Source organism: Rhamphochromis longiceps, linkage group LG7, assembly GCF_057381845.1.
Source record: "Rhamphochromis longiceps isolate RC_006_pf linkage group LG7, R_longiceps_female_GT1.1, whole genome shotgun sequence".
NCBI lineage: Eukaryota > Metazoa > Chordata > Actinopteri > Cichliformes > Cichlidae > Rhamphochromis > Rhamphochromis longiceps.
The window spans coordinates 46,241,978-46,255,957 of record NC_140563.1 but is presented as its reverse complement, the minus strand read 5'-3'; the positions used below and the strand labels follow the sequence as shown (position 1 = coordinate 46,255,957).

Below are 13,980 nucleotides of genomic sequence, written 5' to 3'. Positions count from 1 at the left end.
CGTAGGAAATCATGACAAAAGTGTCCTAATTATCATCTTTTGTACTGTAGCTAGACTTTGTGATTTTCTCCATGATTTTTTTTAACGATTAGAGAAGGAACATTGTCCTTTTAATTTTACAAAGTTTCTGCCTCTGCCTGCTAAATCTTGAAAATATAACTGTTGTGCATCCTTAAATCTTCTAATCCCTTGGTCTTCCTGGTTAAACCACAGCAGGGGCGTGTCTGGTGGGGTAGAGGTGGCACCAGCCCCTCCCCCCAGTTTTTAAAGATGTATTTTTTTTATTAATCTGCTGATAAATTGCATTATTATAGCTCAAATTACTCAGCAAGAAACTAAGATAATTGGTTACAAAGCTAAAATAATACAGTGTGCACGATTTTGAAAATTGCCCCTACACATACTCATTATGTGGAATGACACTTTTGCGCATGTGGTCCTTTAAACAAATTTTTATCGTAGATATAACGACTAAATGCTGTTTTTTTCACTTTACAAATCAATACAAAATGATTGCCACTTTAACGTAATAAATCTGTAAAAGGACACAGGGCACAATTAATTTCTGATTATTGCGATTTCCGGGACCCCCTCCCTCACGCCCTCTCCTGCCTAGTGGAAACACCCCTGAAAAGCCTTCAAGACAAGGCAAAGAATTTTTTAGTGAATTTTTTAAGTGAAAATGAACGAATTTCTTACACGCACCAGTAAATAACTTACTAACTTCATCACTGCAAACCCTTCACCGATCTTATTTCAGTGGTGTTATTAAGCACTGGTATGAGCAGCAGTGGTCATGTGCAACAATGGTGGGAGAACTGGAGGAAAAGAAGTAGTTCATGAGATCACAGCAGGGGGTCTCAGTCGGCCAAGTGTAGTAGTGCTTCACGTCATTGATGAGTAAAAGCACCACCTTTGGGACAGACGAGAGGCGGCATCTGTGCGCTGCTGGCGGCCGGGACAGACCAACCGGGACGCAGGAGTGAGGAGCGGCTCTGCGGGCTTTTATTTGTATTTTGTTTTTTTGAGCTTTCGGGCTTTTTTTCTTCTTCCTCACCCCTTAACTATGATTGTCGTTTCTCGGCGTTTTGCGATTTATGAAGGGCTTTGCAAACAAACCAGCAGGGACTTTTGCGGTGTATTCGCCGTGCGTTTCGTCGGTATGAGACACTGATGAGCGTGGAGAGGACAGGATGCCCGCCAGCGGCGCCGACTCGCTGAAACCCAGCGCCTTCATCCCGGTGTGCACGGCCGCCTGCCTCCTGGTCGGCTCTTCCTCCCTGTTCTTCGTCTTCACGTAAGTACGAAAGAGTCACGGGAAACTGGTGTTTTACTGCACGGATCATTCAGCTGAGCCATGCATTCAGACACCTGTCATCCACAGCTACTAAATATCAAATAGATCTGTTTAAGCGTTAGAAAAATATCACACATACCCCCAGTGTCCTCTCTGGCACAGCTAAAGATTATTAAACTGAATGCAATTTACTCCACTTTTATTCTCCCGTTTTTAAATTAACATTTTATTTTGAAAATCCAAGAAGCTGTTAAAAAAAGAGCAAAATTTCCTCTCCTTTGCACTGTCTTCACTCTGCTGGCAGACCCGCCGGGGCTGCTAACATCTGACCTGGTTAGCTGGCAGTTTGGACTTGGGTCTGGGCGCCTGCCCGGTGCACCCTAAGGACCCAAGTGTGAGCACAGTTACTTTACGGGATAAGCCACCCACAATCAGCATGTCTCAGTGTGTCACCGTGACCCATATGTGTCATAAATTTAGCTAAAGGAAATCAAAAGAGGCTACCCCTCTTGCAAAAGCCCTGGAAATTCACTGCAAGGTTTCTCGCAATATGTGACAAACTAAAGAAAATATAGTTTTAAATATGCAATAGAGATGTTAGAGATGATGTTTCAGTCATACTGGCTTTGACCTATTTGTGAGGAAATTGAGGTTATGTCCAAGACTGAAAAGACTCCACCCAAGCCAAATTTGAATATAATATTCTATAATACCCTGAGAATCCAATTTAAACGATGACTATAAATTTGTGTAATTTGTTCAAACATTTCAAAGCTACACAGAGAACTACAAAGTAATACTAATGCACTAAATAATAAAGCTTTTCCATATTCATCATTGACTTTCTGCAGGCTCCCACATCATAGGCTATATGTCAGCCTTCTGACCCCTCAATCTCTGTAGCCATATCTGCCCTAGTTTTTCTCTCTATTCTCAGGCTGTGCACTGTTTCCACTGGAATCTGACACCAGATTGGGGGTATGAGATTAGATTCCTCTGGTTGATGTCATGTCATCCCCCATCTGGGAAAACCAAGTCTGCAATCTTTGAGTTCACAATAGGTTATTTGGAGATAAGAGTCTGAATAAGTGAAAATGTTTACTGTAAATGCGAAGGGATAGTTTTGCAATTCCTTTTTCTTTGATAGTTTCCTGCAATATTTTTCCTGTGTATGTGACTGAAATGTTTTAAATATCCCTGCTTTAGAAGAATGTGAAAATTAAATTCTTGCTCTCCTGTTTAAAACTATGCACCTTTAATCTGGTTAATCTGCAGAGATGTAGCTGTAGAAATCCGTGTGGGTGGATCAGCCACAACATTAAAACCATCTGCCTAATATTTTCGGTTCTTCCTGTACTTCTGAAGGAGATCTAATTATTTAGGGCATGAATAAGTGACCTTTAGGGGTATCCTGTGGTGCTGGCACCAGAACATTGACAGCTGAACCTTTGGGTCATGTGTGTTGAGGAGTGGAGTCTCTGGTTTGTTTTGGTACACCTTGTGGATGGTCAGTTGGATTGGATTTGGGATTGTTGGAGGTTGAGGAGACTGGGCTCTGCTCTTGAGTAATTTTTGAGATTTGTCTATACACATACATAGACACAGCTGCCATTAGGCCACCCACTGGTTTGTGAAGTCCAGCTTTTAAGCCTCAAGCCGAGCATTTTGGCCTTGGTGTGTTAGCTCAGATCTAACTTAAAAAACAAGGGGCATACAGTGGCACCATGTCACCCACAAGTTAGGCCCTCTTTAAAGCAGCGGTCCCCAACCTTTTTTGCACCGTGGAGTGGTTTAATGTCCGACAAAATTTTCACGGACTGGTGATTAAGGTGTCGCGGATAAATAGAACTAAATAAAATGATACGACCTAGACAAACACTGTGGTATTTTGTAAATATAATAGTAAATGCAAATTCACTGTGTAATTGTGTAACTTTATTAGCAGCGTCCTCCTGAAATGCGCCAACAACATTGAGAGTAACATCCTCCTCTCTGCCCCTTAATGCTCTCTGGTCGCTATGGTAACGCGTAAATATTTCTTTCAAAATAAGACACACAACTACAACACGGGAAAAGACTGAGTTAACCATAAAACCCCCCCGAAAACCATAAATTTCAGCCTCAACTCTCCCATCTGGGGGTGAGGGGAGGAAAACAGGACAAAAGACACACTGTGGAAGAGAGTCAGAGATTAATAATAACTAATGATTAAATGCAAAGTTTTTTATTAACACACACACAGTGAAAAGAGCTGAGTGAAGAAGAAACATTCAGTGCATCATGGGATGTGGGAAATGCATTGGCTTCACCTCTCACACACGGAAGCCATGTCCTTCTTTTATATACAGTCTATGGTCACATTGTACAGCTGTGCGAGGTTGGTGCTGTTGGAGCATCATTCCCATTGGTGGGTGGGGTGCAACAGTGTTTAAGTGGGTGCTGCATATCAAAGTAAAATCAACTGCAATGCTCAGTGTTTTTTGATGCTGGGGCTGATCATTGTCTCTGTATTGCATTCTTATTATGGAGTGTTTTAATGTGGAATGATTTCCTTTATTCAGAAGTTTTTAAATGTTAGAATACAGAGATGTTGCAAACGGGGAAAACTCTTCAGGCCTGAGACGTATAGAGACATAGAGCTCATAGGCCAGAAACTCTTGAGCATCCCTGCAGACCATCTATATCCTATGAGAGAAAAAAGAAGTCGATGAACTCCTGACATGATAGATTGAAAAGAGACTGCTTAATTGGGACTGCAATGCCAAACCAGCAAAACTAGGACACTGCAAGTGATTGAAAGTGAGTGCAAGTCAGCTGAAGCGACCTTATAACATACACTTTTAATTAATTATCACATTTCTGCAGAACAGAGATCGACATATTCTGACCACAGGACCTCTGAATCCCACAGACTGTATCCCAATCTTTAGATAAACAACAAAACAATATGTCTGTCTTACCGACCAACAGTATAACATTTTGTTATTATTTGTGCAATTTAATGTAAGTGTCTAAAATGCTCTTCTAGCTGTGCGGTCGTACATACTGCATGCAGCTAAAGCAGACTTAAAGGTCACTCACAACTGCCTTAAGCAGAAACATCTTGTTTGAGGAATAAACAGCAGACACTGAGTTTTGTGGACTGCCGGTTAAATAGCTTGTTTATCATATATTTTTTCCTCGAAAAGCAGAGATGGACAGGTGCTGCACTCTGTTCAGCCCGTCCCCTGTAACACTGAATCAAAGGGACATCGTTGTCATCTGCCATAACATCATCGTTTTGGTTCCTGTGAATCATGGAAACACACAGTAGTTAGAGAATACCAGCCAGGACGGCCTTGCACCCTTGAAGTTATGTCCTTTGTGTGTGCTCACGTGCACATTCACAGTATCATTGTTCATGTTTTTAAAGTGTTTTTAGCTTTTAAACCAGAGCAAGGTGACATGAAAATTCCTCTCCAGAAATCGCAGTTACCCTGCAGCCACATCTCCTTTCATCTGCTAATATTCATGCAATTATCAGCGTCAGCAGCTCTCTATGAGCATTAGCAGTACCAGCATGCATACATTCATTTCTGGTTCCAGTCAGGCTTTGGGAGTGTCAGAGGACGACCTTTATATCCGTGGCGGCTCCTTTGTCTTCCTTTGCCTGATAAAATTCACCAGTTAACCGGTTTCCTGCTTTTGTTCCTCTGACCGTGAACTTTTGTTTGGGTCAGTGTTTAAGGTGTGGTGCATTGTTGAACACTGCCAGACCACCAACAAAGAGCAGAAATGAGAAAGAGCAGCAGAAATCCCCCTTGTGCTGTGTTCCAGTCTGCTAGGATGCAAGCATTTTTGCATTGACAAATACTGACATTTAAAAAAGCTACAGTTGCTTAAATGGGCCCCTAACTCCAAAAATCCTGGTTTTAAATTTCTCAAGATCTTGCATGTGATCTGCTTATTAGCAGCAGTTGACTATTTCACAATAGTCAAACGAAGACAGTTATAATATGCTTAACGCTTAAATAACTTACACAGTAAAGACTTTTCAAAGTTGGCTGATCACCTTCAGCCTCTCACGGTCATACTAGACCAAGTTTATGCTGCACTACCAAAACCTTTGAGTGTACTGATCCCATTAATCTGACATTTTATTGATAAATTGCTATTTTAAGTTTTTCACTGAAATTCAAAACACCAAGCTAAAGGTGCAAAAATGCATTCACACTGCGTGTGGAGAATGTATTCACGAGCGGCATTTTCTGCACGGCTATTGTCTCTAGAAATCTGACAGATTATGATGTCATTTATGTAACTGCAGCGCTCACAAAAGGAGCCCTGGCTACTGGCAGTAGTGCCGTGCCACTGACCCACTGCAGGGATGAGCGCAGTGTGCAGATTGCAGAGCAGCTTACTGTTCTGCGTGATTTAATAGCGCCCCTGCCCAGACTGTTTCATTAGGTAGGGCCTGCGGCGTAATGAACTGTCCCTCCCTGCGGTCCAGATGGTCTCAGATCAATTGGTGGATGCATCCACATTACAGTCTGGTCCATATCTAGCTTCTCTTCGGTTAAAACGTGGTTTGTGCTTGTAATTTAAGAGATAACTGCAAATGACAATGAGCAGTGTTACTCTGCTTAACGTAACCAATAAACTATGACAGTTTAAGGACGTGAAACATGACCACACTATGTGAGAAGAACTTGGACACAAATCCCTAAAAAACTATGTGGGCTGGAGGCTCGTATTCTGCTCCTTAATGTTTTTCTCACATATTTTTATATTTTAAGATTCAAATCTTTTCATTGTGCGGCATTTTTTCATATCTCAAAAGACGTGTTTTGCTCTGAAAGCGCTGAACAAGGATTGCAAGTTTTGTGAGAAGTTCCCTCACAACAATAAATGTAGTGGCTTTATGCCATGTTATAGAATATATAGTATCATGTTGTGTGATATATGGTCGCCTTGACTGCGTATTCTGTGTGTTAAGCATCTGATGTGAGGAATCCACAATGAACTGGACTGACAGAAATTGTCTGTAATCCAGAGTTCATAATCCAGGGATTACTGTGTTTGCAGCTGGCATGGCATCAGCAGGCATTCCTCCTGCGGGGCGAGACCCCTCCCCCACCCCTGCCCTAAAACCAGCCTGGGTGTGGGTTTGGTGGGTAGGTTTGAGAGGGGGGTTTGGGGATTGGAGGACTCTTAATTTTGTGGCGTTTTCACTTTAAATCAGACTTCGTTTTTAATCAACTATGTTCCATGAAGTCATGTTCGAAATAAATAAATAAATCACGTAACCTGTTTTGACACGTTTTCCCTTTCAGCCCTAAAAGATACATCATGTTATAGTATTTTATTATTGATCTGAACCCATACTGATAAATCCATAAGCAAAAGACTCATAGAGTAGATAGTCCAATCAACTGATGTTCAATCAAACACTGCTAACATAATCCAGTGGATATTAGTCTCTCTCTCGCTCTAATCTCATGCAGTAGAGTAGAATCATTCACAACGGTTTTAATTAGTTAGTAGCGCTCATAGTTTGCAACATTTTATGCAATTAAACAGATCAAAATCCAACTTAACGTTAAATCCGCCAAATCTTCTTTTGACATTTTTTCTGTCCATTTAATTGCTTATTATAGTTATAATATTAATAGTTATATCCATATGAGCCACCCTTTATTGTAGTTCTCTGTCTAGTAGCAGTGTGCAGGCTGTTGTTAGAGGGCTGAACATTTAATGAGTTAGTAGGGTAATTATCTGCAGCTTTTTTTGTTTTGCCTCATCACATAGACACTAACTTTCACATCATTGTGCTGGGATCAGGGATGTCGCGGTGGCTGTCGTTCTATTTTCTGACTTTTTAAAGAGTAAACGATTCAAAAGTCATCGACAGATTATTCGGTAATTAAAGTTATCTATCGTTCAAACCCTGCTGTGTAACGAGGCACAAGGTGCAGAAGGATTCTGTGCAAGGAGAGACCTCCATCGTTTAATCTCCTGTTGTGGGCACTGCTGAGCACACGCTAATACATGCTTATCTGTCACTGTAAACAATTACTTTTGGAATCCACAGCTCTCATCACAATAAATGGGATGAAGATGATCCCTTACAATCGTTTTCTTTTTTTTAAAAATTTTGATAGCTGCGTTAAAATTAACCTCTAAGTGTTGCATGCTTGCAGGGCTCAAAAACACCCATCCAGTTATTACAGCTGGAATTTGGATTTGCATAAGTGCAACTGCAGGAAATTGTGTTTATGAATATTCTCATGTGTGTGTTTGTGTTCAGGTGCCCGTGGCTGGCTCTGACCATCTGCCCTGCGGTGCCGCCATGCTGTGCCGTCCTTTTCCTTTTCGTGCTGGCCAACTTTACCATGGCAACCTTTATGGATGCCGGCGTGCTCCCAGTGGGTTAGTAATCAAAGCGAAGGGGTCATGTTTATTATGTTTACAGCAGACTAGATCACTAGTTTATTTGGGAGTTTTATTTTAGCAACTTCACATCTTGTTTCCCAGCCAGCGAGGATGAAGACAAGGATGATGAGTTCCGCGCTCCGCTGTACAAGAACGTGAACGTGAAGGGCGTCCAGGTGCGGATGAAGTGGTGTGCGTCCTGCCATTTCTACAGACCTCCACGCTGCTCCCACTGCAGCATCTGTGATCACTGTGTGGAGGTGAGCGGAAGAAAAACTAGATGATTGAGAGGGTAAAAAACCAAAAAACACAAAAACAAATGCGGTGGGAAATTGAAATGGAGGAATTGTGTGATAAGGGTGTGGAAGGCACGGAGGGACAGATCAAGAGGGAAAATGAGTTGTTGCTTCTGAGTGAGTGTAGCAGTGTGTCAGGAGGAAAGTCAATAAGGGGGATTTCTGCAGGGTGAATGATGGGCAGAGGGTGTTGGAGAGAGAGAGGGAGAGATCTCATTAATCAGGTTAATCCTTTCCTCAGATCCTTTGTGGACTCAGTAGAAATACAATTTGAAAAACGGGCTCAGACAGCATCTACTGAAAAGTATGTGTTTACAAAGCACAGCAGGTATTACTGTTCTATAGCTGCCTTTTTTATTTTTTCTCTCATTTTCTGTGTTTTTATTGTGCTGTGAGCTTTGTGTCTTTATATTTCTGTTGTGTAGCTCGTGTTTTATAGAATTTTCGGTGTACTTGTGTGCTTTTTGCATTTTAAAGGCCCTGTTTTGAATCAGCATCGCAAATTAGCTTAAGCCATAAATGCTGCAGTACGGGATACTGTTTCATGCTACATACATACAAACTGTTCTACACCATACCAGCGAAAAACTGATTTTTAGTATTTTTCCCCCTTTCTCAATCTTTCAGGACTTTGATCATCACTGTCCCTGGGTGAACAACTGCATCGGGAGGCGAAACTACCGCTACTTCTTTCTGTTTCTCTTGTCACTGACTTTTCACATGATTGGTGTCTTCACTTTTGGCCTCATATACGTGCTGCACCACATGGATGAATTATGGAAGCTGCACTGCACTGTCACGTATCCTTATGCACACTCAATATATGTGTGCAGCTATCTTTGCTTGCATATTTTGACTATTTTGTCTAACTGATTCTAACTAGAAGTAGTTTTCCTTATCATTGCTTTTCCCAGTTTGGTAGTGATCAGTATATCGGGGCTGTTTCTGATCCCTGTCCTCGGTCTCACTGGATTCCACTTGTATCTGGTATCCAGAGGACGAACCACCAATGAACAAGTCAGTTTTTTCCATACATGTACATTGGGAACATAGAAGCATATGAATGAAACTGAAGGACTTAATGATGTTGTATTGTACAATTCTGTGCAAAAGTCATTTACTTCCAAGGAGCCAGAATTTTAATTTTTAAAGTTGTCTTGAAGCAATAGTTCTCCATGTTTTCTGAGGGTCTTTCAAACTTTCCCTTTGGACAAGGGCTGATTGTCTTCAATTATTTTCAGTCCAGGGCTTTTAACTGACTATTTCCAGAGGAATGTTTCTTTTAAAAAATATTGTTAAGCCACTGAACAATGACCTATAAATTGTCCAAGTGTAAAAAAGCACCTAACTATCTACATAAGACAGACAACTTGGCAAAGAATCAGTTTTAAACTGTATCTGTGCTTTGTTACTAGCAGCTTGTGGCAAATGCACATCATTTGTTCCCATTTCTTTAGCCGAGTCTATGAAAAATGCCAAAGATAACACAGTTTGACAAGCATAAAATAGTATAGAAGTACAGAAGAGGCAAGTCTAAAAACTACTTACAGCAGATGGAGTATTAAGTATCATAAAGTCAGGTCCGTATGAAATAGGTGAAAATATAGCAAAGCACTGACACAGGACCTGAGAGATGCATCTGACCCTTCAGCTGATCCATTTGCTGTTCACTGAAGCCTCATCAGAAATGGTCTCAGTGCAAGGCTGGCTTTCAAGAAGCCATTCTTAAGGAAGAGAAACAAGGTGAAAAGGCTGAGGTATGCCAAATTACACAAGAACTAGACTAGAAATCAGTGGCTGATGGAGTGATGAATCCACATGAGAAGTTGTTTAAATTGTCAATATGTGTGGAGGTCAGGAGAGAGGAACAAGACTGAGTGTCTACAGCTGTCTGCAAAACACGGTGGAGGCTCTGTCATGGTTTGGGCTGTATTTCAGTTGCTGGTGTTGGGAATAATCTTTACTGTTCAGCATGACAAAAACACACTGCTATTACTATAAAAGTATAGCTTGATATAAAAGCACACAACTGAACGCTATCAGTTATGGATCGGCCTCTTCAGTGGACCTCAACATTACTGAAGCAGTGTGGGATCATGTTGACAGAGAGCAGAACAAAAGCTTTGATGTCCTTCAGAGTCCTGGGGAACTATTACTGAAGACTGTGCTTCCATGTAGGTTTGCACATTTCAATAAATCACTGCAGCTATTTCCCATTTTCATAGCAAAATGTATGACTTTTGCACAGTACTGTATGTATACACGTAAAAACTCTAATATACTTCCTCATATTTTCACAGGTAACTGGAAAGTTTCAGGGAGGAGTAAACCCTTTTACACGTGGCTGCTGTAACAACTTGGAGCATCTAGTTTGCAGTCCCATTTCTCCAAAGTAAGAAACGTTCTCCTCCTACATCTTCTGCTTAATTTAAACCTTTAAACTAACTTTGTTTTGCTGTCTGTCTTTGTCCTGGGACACCAGGTACACAGCAAGGCCCTGTAGGAAAGCAGTCATCCACATTCAGCCTCCGTTTTTGAGGCCAGAAATTGAAAGGCAGATGCCAGTGAAAGTCAGAGGCAACGGGATACAGAGTCTCCAGAATAAGGTAAGCACGAAGAGCTTAATATTTTCACACACTTATCAAGTGATATATGATGTATGAGCTATATCTCTCATGTCTCTGGCTTTTTTTTTCTTCTGCCAGCAAACCTCAACCGGAGCTGTCAAGCTGTCAGACATCAAACAACCGAAAACTCCACCGCCGCTGCCTCCGAAACCAGACCACGGTCTGTTGAAGAGCCAAGTAGCTGCCATGGATGGTAATTTAAAATGACACATATGCTTATATCCTGTGATAAGCATGCATCTGTAAAGTGAAGCGGCCACATTTTTTGTAACATTTTTTTTAATTAAGTAAGAGAAAAGAGGGACACTTTGAGGACTTAATTATAATTTGATAAATAAACATGTACTGTTGGATTGTGGGCTCATACTCTTCTTCCTGTGCAAACTGCAATGATTACTGCACCAAATGTGCAATAATTACATCTTAAAAGGTTTTTTTTTTATCAAGTCTTTTTTAAAAAGATACATCTTCTGTTATTGGAAGTACTTTTGGTTTTCGAAATCGGTAAAATGGAAACTTGTGACCCACTTTTCATAGGTTTACATCTATATTATCTATCAGAGGGCTTTTGGCGTGTGTGCTTTAGAGAGATTATGGAAAGTATTTAGAGACAAACTAATGCACTGTTGGTTTGTTTTTTATTTTTTTCCATGGGATTTGTTGATGATGAAAAACCAAGAACTCCTTTAAGCCATCTTTGCTCAGATGCATTGGCGGTTTTATTCCATACGTTTGCTGTTGCATGCCATTAATCTGAAGCTGACTTCTTTTTTAGATCCGGGGCATCATAATAAAACCGTCCTTCCTGCATCTATTCCCACCGTGCCACAGCTACGACCTGTCCTTGAGGCTATATCCAGAGGATCATCGCCTGTTCCTCCAGAACAGGTGACTTTCAGAGTTTATTCCTCAGTATATAAGTTTTGGTTTTGATTTGTGTCTGAAAGACTCTGCTGTCTGTTTTGTATTGTTGTGCTTAAGTTGCTGAAGACGTCAGATCAGCAAGGGAGCAACAAAGGTCCTGACCTCCACTCTGAGTCTAAAGGAAGCCCTGTGAGATGCAGCCAACAGGCCAGCCTGCCTGTCCAGCCTTCCCTCCAGACCAGCGCTGTCTCCAGCTCGCTGCAGCTCAACTCTCTGCCGCTGAACTCCCGTTCTCTCACCCTGAAACACACCAGTCGCAGTGGCAGCAAATCCCAGCTGCCAGCCATGCATGCTGACAATTTGGAATCCAGTCCCCGGCCTGGCATCCTGTCCTCTTCCAGCCTGCTGGCCAACCACAACACCAGCAGCAGCAGCATCTCCTATGATAATGTCATTCCTACAGACCCTCAGGCCATGGCTCAGAGAGGGGCCCCTCCAGTCAGCTACCCCCATCACTTTATGACCCTGGGCACAGACGGGAACCTGCAGCGGTCGCATCCTCGCACATACAGTCCCGTGTTTATGGGCATCAGCAGACAGTCTCCTCAGCCTCGAGATCCCTCACCTTCTTTGCAGGGTCTAACCTCCAGGGATGCCTCGCCTTCTTTCCAAGGTTTTATTCAAAGAGTCCCTTCTCCTGCTTTCCAAGGGCTGTTGCCAAGAGACCTTGCATCCCAAAGCGTAATGTCGCGAGATGTCCCACCTTTGGGTTTGGCGATGCGAGATGCTGCTTCTCAGAGTCCTCGAGGTAGTCTTCGGGATCTCATTCCTCCAGACATGACACCTCCGCTGTCTGCTGCTGCGCGCTATGATAACTTTTCAAAAGCCATCATGGCTTCTATTCATGAGAGACGGGAGCTGGAGGAGCGGGAGAGGATGCTCCGTCGCCAGGTGAGGACCCAGGCGCTCTTCAGCCCTGATATGGGGATCTATGACATCCCAAGCAGGAGAAGTTTACCACCGGACAACATTCGACCTCTGGGCTCCCGGGGACCAACTCCGCCAGCCTACGGCTCCAGGGAGTTTCTCATGAGTACGGGCGTCCTAGGTTACAACATCAGGACCTCACCTCTCTCCAGCTCGTCAACATCTTCTCTCACACATGGTCCAAAAACCTCCAGCTCTCCTCTGCAGAATAGCAGCAGCAGCCTACAAAGCAGGGGCAGGTCTTCCTCTCCGGCCTGTTACCCTCCCGAGAGGCCGGCCCCAGGCTTCCCTTCCTCTACGTCCACCCTGCCCCGCTTTTCCTCTTCCTCAACCTCCTCTGCCCCCCTGTACGCCTCCTATGCCAACACGAAACGTTCCTCTCTCCCATACTCCGGCGAGGGGAAAGACTCTGTCACTTTGGGAGCCCTGAAATGAAAAAAGAAAAGAAGAAAAGAGTCATGTTTCTGGTGGTGTGAATGACTCATCTATGCAGCGTTAGTCTCAGTCTTCACAGCTCCGCAGCGTGTAAATAAGAAGCCATTTGGGACTTCCCTTTGTAGGAGGGTGTGGGACAAATAAATACACAATGATGGATACACATAGAAACTATATTCTTGGAAGGTCATGTAAGTTTGAACAAATAAAAAAAAAACAACCCTGTGAATCTCAGGATAGCTGTGCCTCCTCTTACAGACAGAGGGAGCTCTATAAACTCAGAAGAGCTTTGTGAAGAATACAGATTAACTTATTTGTTTGTATGTCATTTGATAATACTTTTGTGAAACAGTGTAACAATACACTTTGCCTCCTCCTGAACAACAAAAAAAGAAAACTCCCTGTTTAGTAGAATTTTGTAGCTGTTTATATGAATAAACCTATTTTGTAATTTCCACTTATGTTATTTATTTGTGATGTGAATTGCCACTAAAACACCATCCAGGGTTCCAGCAGTTCATTCAGTATAAAGGGTCTCACAATAATATTTCGCTATAAATTATAAAATTCTTCTATAATACCAAAAAACAAACAAACTGTGGATATACTCATAGGAACCTATAAAATGAGCAGTTGTGTCTCTACTGCCAGCCATGTTTGGGCCAATCGAAACTCTGATATGACTGCGACACATCACGTCACAAGCAAAATAACAGTATTTCCAGCAGGACGTGAGAATAAAGTGCTTTACTTCCCTTCTATGTAAAGTTTAACCACACCTGCTATAAATGAAAGCCTGCAGAGTGTGTAATAAAACTGAAAAAGGCAAAATAAATAAAGATAATAATAATAAAAAACCTCAGGCTTTAATAGAAATTGCTAGAACACATATTTGTTTAGCAATGATGATAATACAAGTGGATAAAAATATTTATATCATGAGTCCGTAAGGAGTGCGATAGGTATATTAGGGTAGTGGCTCCATACTGCCACTCTCTGCACCAAATTTGTGCACGGCACCCTCTAGTGAACAATTTCAGAAGGAGGCATAATGTTCAGCTAG

At 42.1% G+C, this 13,980-nt stretch overlaps 1 protein-coding gene across 2 annotated transcripts; it reads left to right on the top strand.

Moving 5' to 3' along the window:
- Positions 1-812: 812 nt before the first annotated feature.
- Positions 813-13,374, top strand: zdhhc8a (zDHHC palmitoyltransferase 8a). Of its 2 annotated transcripts, none has more exons than XM_085413900.1 (10): positions 813-1,297; positions 7,584-7,705; positions 7,815-7,968; positions 8,632-8,804; positions 8,919-9,021; positions 10,305-10,396; positions 10,487-10,610; positions 10,710-10,824; positions 11,407-11,519; positions 11,613-13,374. In XM_085413900.1, exons 2-10 carry the CDS (start codon positions 7,626-7,628, stop codon positions 12,915-12,917), a joined length of 2,259 nt encoding a protein of 752 aa, XP_085270026.1. In that variant the 5' UTR covers positions 813-1,297; positions 7,584-7,625; the 3' UTR covers positions 12,918-13,374. The 2 variants fall into 2 exon arrangements, with proteins under 2 accessions (XP_085270026.1, XP_085270025.1); XM_085413899.1 differs by having other exon boundaries at positions 814-1,297; positions 7,811-7,968.
- The last annotated feature ends 606 nt before the right edge of the window (positions 13,375-13,980 follow it).

Bases quoted from the DNA above. Each gene is read 5' to 3' on its own strand.
- zdhhc8a (XM_085413899.1), top strand. From the start codon at position 1,194: ATGCCCGCCAGCGGCGCCGACTCGCTGAAACCCAGCGCCTTCATCCCG. The intron at 10,397-10,486 runs GTAAGAAACGTT...CTGGGACACCAG, and splicing joins TGCAGTCCCATTTCTCCAAA to GTACACAGCAAGGCCCTGTA. The intron at 10,825-11,406 runs GTAATTTAAAAT...CTTCTTTTTTAG, and splicing joins CCAAGTAGCTGCCATGGATG to ATCCGGGGCATCATAATAAA.